Source organism: Mastomys coucha, unplaced genomic scaffold (genome assembly GCF_008632895.1).
Source record: "Mastomys coucha isolate ucsf_1 unplaced genomic scaffold, UCSF_Mcou_1 pScaffold18, whole genome shotgun sequence".
Lineage (NCBI taxonomy): Eukaryota > Metazoa > Chordata > Mammalia > Rodentia > Muridae > Mastomys > Mastomys coucha.
The window spans coordinates 81,333,456-81,338,556 of NW_022196900.1; the positions used below are offsets into that span (position 1 = coordinate 81,333,456).

A 5,101-nucleotide genomic window follows, 5' to 3' on the forward strand; every position below is an offset into this window, starting at 1 on the left:
GGGGGGGGGAGCGGGGCGGCAAGACTACACTCACCTTCTGGAACAACCTTTTGGGGTTCTTCGTGGTTCTCTGCCTCTGGGCTAAAGAGCTAGACCTGAGGTCTGAACTGAGGGTTGGATTCCTGAGTGTGGGTTCCCTGGGGCACTCAGGAGCAAGAGGGGCGGACCCTTTGCCTCTTGCTTCCCTCCCTCCTACCTCACCTCCTGTTAGCACAATGTGAAATGAGCGAGTGGTCCCCGTGGGGGCCCTGCTCCAAGAAGAGGAAGCTGTGCGGTTTCCGGAAGGGATCGGAAGAGCGGACACGCAGGGTGCTCCATGCTCCTGGGGGAGACCACACCACCTGCTCCGACACCAAAGAGACCCGGAAGTGTACCGTGCGCAGGACGCCCTGTCCAGAGGGTGAGCTGCAGCCTCTGCATCCTAGGGACCAGTTACATCTATGTCCCACGCTGTGCAAGCTGAGAGCATATCCTGGCTGAGGACAGTGCCCTGGGATGCTGTGTGGCAGGAATTAGTAACAGCTGAAGGCACGATCCTTGTAGCTGTCCCATTTCTTTAGGGTGCTCATTTTAGAAGGGTCCTCGGAGAGCAGAGGGGGGCAGCTAAGTCCCAGAAACTTGGACCCATTCAGATAAGGCCACAGAGCCTGCAGCTGGCAACAAGGTAGATGCTGCCCACTTTGCCCGGTCTCAGAGGTGGCTGATGAGTGGCTGGGAGTGGAAGTGGGGACTGTCCCATTTGTCCTGAACAGCCAGGAAATGCGCTAGGGTCTTTAGGGTCCGAGGGCTGAGGAGAAGGAGGCTGTGTGGTGTGCACTGGGGAGTGAGGTGGACTGTTTCTTGTACTCATGCTGTAAGGTCCCCTGAAGGAGCTGCAGCCTGAGGAGGCATTGAGGTGACGTCCTGTTGCCTTCCCACCCCGTTTCCTTGCCATGGCTTTCCGAGGATCCTTGGGCATCCAGAGTGTCTGTACATCCTTTGATTTTCCTCCACTATCCAATTGTTGCAGGGCAGAAGAGGAGGAAGGGGGGCCAGGGCCGGAGGGAGAATGCCAATAGGCATCCAGCCAGGAAGAACAACAAGGAGCCAGGCTCCAACTCTCGGAGACACAAAGGGCAGCAGCAGCCACAGCCAGGGACAGCAGGGCCACTCACATCAGTAGGACCCACCTAGGCACAGTGACTGGTCTCTGGATACGTGTGGAAGAGTCCAGTGCTGTACTGTATAACGAGAACTTTCCAGAACTGGAGCATCTGGGAGAGCAAGTCCACACATACCCCATTCACCCACCCATCCATCTCTCCATCCATCCATCCATGAACACATATGGCCACATCTGAAAACGTCAACACACACGCACACACACACACACACATACACATTCTTGAGGCCACTGCAGATACTTCCATTCTGTGGCCCAGCTGTACATCCAGTCTACAATGCTCTTGGAAGACATATCTGAGAGAATCTTTCCCACCATCTGAAACCAAGCTTCAAGGAGTGGAACCTTCTGGAGGAACTTCTGGGACAGCATCTGCCAGATGGACGGCAGATTGGAGCCAACGCTGAAGCAGCTGCCGAGGGGGAGAGCACTTTCCCTGTCCTAAGAGGCACTCCCAGCTGCGGGACTTGATTGTTGGAGATGAGAATCATTACACATCCGTGCTACATGTCACGGCTGACCTGACTTGGAAACTGCTTAAAGGTTTATTTCAAATTAAAAAAAGAGAAAAACAAACCCCTGTGCTCTGTTCGTTTTCAGGGTGTGAGGTTTAGTGGGTACACATGGGAGCAAGGAAGGGCAGGGAGGGCCCAATTTTAAAAGCTCCCTAATAGCCTCTGACAGGAACAGAACCTTTTTTAAGATTTTAAAACTTTGATATGAATGCATGTGTGCCTGTGTGAGTTTATGGGCATCACATGCACACAGGTGCCCAACAGAAGCCAAGGTTACAGGAGTTTTTGACCTACTGATGTTGGAGCTGGGAACTGAACCCAGGGCCTCAGCAAAAGCAGCGAGTGTTCTTAATCGCTGAACTATCCCTCCAGCCCCATCTGCATCCCCGGAAATGAGAATGTGGTCTGCGGGCCAGCTGTGACCTTTGTAGGCAAGGAGGTTGTTGGGGTAGAGACTCGGGTGCCATCCCAAACGTAGTGTACCACACAGCACGTGCGTTAACCAGGCTCCAACTAGTGGGCACATACTCCCTAGTCAAGACGCACTCCCTCTCAATATTCCCCAGAAGTTCAAGCCAGCTCTGTGGGAGGACTTCCATCTGGGAGGTCAGGGTCTGCATACAGAAGGGTACCCCTAGGGGAAGGGACGGAGCAAGGCTCTCTGACCATTGTCAGGCTGTCAGACCATTGGGGAGTGTCCTGGCCAAAGGTGCAGCTGTGGTTGCAATGACTGCCTTTGGCATTCTGGTGTCTGCCGGCATCAGTGCAGGCCAGGCTCTGGACACAGAAGTTGATTTCTACAGAGAACCAGACTCAGCCTGCTCTCACAGAGCTCAAAACATGATGGGAGAGACAGTTGTTCATCAAATGAAGGTGCAAGCAAGACCCTGAGTGCAAACAGAGGGAGGCAAGGGCAGGCAGATTCTGGGACAAACAAGGAGCTTGTAGAGTGAAAACAACAAACAAACAAATAAACCCCCTAAACCCTGATGAGACAGAAATCAGACTTCATCCTCCCAGGGTGGCTTCTCAGAGTGGGAGATTTGAGATCAGCTCTGAAGAACAAGTAGGAGGATTTAAGATCAATATTAAAGTCTTGTGCCAGCAAGACGGCTCAGCCAGTGAAGGAGCTTGCCACCATGCTAGATGACCTGGGTAGGAGCTGAGACTCATGTGGTGGAAGGAGAGAAGTGACTGTCTGGAAAGTTGTCCTCTGATCTCCATATGCTTGAGGAGACATGGACACACACACACACACACCACACACACACACCACACAATGATTAAATAAATAATGTAATTTTTAAAAATCCTTCTTTTTTCTTTTAAAGGTTAAAATCCTTAAGGGTAAGAAAGACAGAACAAGATTTAGTTCTGAAGCCAGCCACCTGGTGCTGTGGGTCAATAGCAGATCACCTGCCTAGCATGCTTAAGATCACGAAAGTAATATGCAAAGCCAAAAGAGTAAATAGACAAGTATAAGCCAAGCCCATCGTGGTGTTCACACCTGCAATCCCAGCACTTGGGAGTCAGGCAGGAGGATAGAGAGTTCAAGGCCATCCTGAACAACATAGTAGGAATGAGACCAGGTTGGGCTGCCCGAGACCTTGTCTCAAAAAATCAACCAACCAACCAAAAAGCAAGCTAGGGGCTGGAGTAATACAGTTACAAATGAATACTGCTCTAATAAAGAGTTTGGTTCCTAGTCTCTAAGTCTGGTGGTCCCAACTATATGTAACTCCCTCTCTAGGAGGAGTTGATACACTTTTCTGACCTCTTCAGGCACCTAAACATAGGTATACACACACACACACAACTTTTAAAAGCAGACCATTCCACTCAAGAAAGTGTCTTAAGATATTATCACAGAAGACATCTTGCTTTCGGGTTCCTGGCCAGGGGTTCTAGTGGGGAGCTGCTTGGAAGAGTGTCAGCTTCCCGGGGTAGCTTTGAATTCTGGGTGGCCTGTTTTTCAGAAGCACTGGCTGCTGTCACCTGCATATCGGATGTTCTGGGTTCATTCCTGGCTATGGAGGAGGCATCGATCATCAAGGCCAGGAGGGTGTGGCAGAGCCAGGCTATTCATTCAGTGGTTCCAGGAAACAGATGCACCAAGGCCTGCACCAAGGAAAGGCAGTTTTAGAGCAGTGTGTCCAGTAGAAATCTGTGAGCCACATGGGATTTCAAAGTGCCTCTTAACTACAACATACCTAGCCCAGTATCTGTTACCTAAGCAAATATAGGCAAAATACTGTCTGTTCAGTAAGTCACCAACATAAAGAATTACAGAAATCACATTTTAACTGTGTGTTTATTTTTGCACACACAGTATAATATCATTTAGATGCTAAATTTTTTGTCAGAAAATTAAGTTGTATTTAGACTTCATAAAAATCAAGATTGTTTGAGCAGGAGAGACAAAGAGAAAGAGAGAGGGGGAGAGAGAGAGAGAGAGAGAGAGAGAGAGAGAGAGAGAGAGAGAGAGAGAGAGAGAGAGAGAGAGAAGAAGAAGAAGAAGAAGAAGAAGAAGAAGAAGAAGAAGAAGAAGAAGAAGAAGAAGAAGAAGAAGAAGAGAAGAGAAGAGAGGGAGGGAGAGAGAGAAATAAGCAAAGTCAAAGGCATTTGGAGAATAAAGCATTTGGTGATATACTGGATATGGAGATGGAGAGATGGGGAAGCAGAGTACAGAGAGTAGTAATCAATGTCTGGCTAAAGCACCTAGACCCACATGGTATGGTGTGCTGAGAAGGCAAGCCTTTGAGGAAAACCAGTGTCAAAGCCAGAAAGAGGAATGTACATCTGAGTCTGAAGTGGGAGCAGTCACCACCTGACCTAAACACAGGTCCTATGGGGTTCTGGCTAGAGAAGATCACCAAGGCTGTGTGTAGGTTTGGAAGAACTAAGTAAAAACAGACTACAGGGCGAAGAAGGGGCTTGGGACCCGGCTCTGAAGCTCTGAAGATCAGACTATGGAGGACCCTTTGACAAAGGGGCTGGAAAAGGGCAGGTAGAAGGAAACAGGAATAGCAATGTCCAGAAACAGCAAGGAGGGAGAGCTGAAAGAACCCAAAGCAACAAGGAGACCAAGAAAAACTAGGGTTAGGGATGGTCAAGGACTTGATTAACACCTGACCTCCTTAGCTAGGGCCTTTTGAGGAGCAGGGGGAAGGAGCCCATTCCTTCTGGATCAGCTAGCAAAGGGGGAGGATATACCACAGGGATGTGACGTACCTCCAGAAAGACTTTCTGTCTGTCTGTTTGTTTGTTTGTTTGTTTGTTTTTGAGACAGGGTCTCACTCTATAAACCCTGTGTATACATACCACAATGACCTGGAACTCACAGAGATCTGTCTCTCTCTCTGCCTGCTGAGTGTTGGGGTTAAAGGTATGTGCTCCCCCATCCCTGGTCTTTTTTTTTTTTTTT

At 49.4% G+C, this 5,101-nt stretch overlaps 1 protein-coding gene across 1 annotated transcript in view; it reads left to right on the forward strand.

Annotated features, from left to right (window-relative positions):
* Positions 1–1,738, forward strand: part of Rspo1 (R-spondin 1) — a 24,136-nt gene extending 22,398 nt beyond the window's left edge. The window contains exons 5-6 of the mRNA XM_031378612.1: positions 212–400; positions 1,010–1,738. Of these exons, the coding sequence (XP_031234472.1) occupies positions 212–400; positions 1,010–1,173 (353 nt within the window). The 3' untranslated portion in view covers positions 1,174–1,738. The remainder of the gene's footprint in view (positions 1–211; positions 401–1,009) is intronic.
* The last annotated feature ends 3,363 nt before the right edge of the window (positions 1,739–5,101 follow it).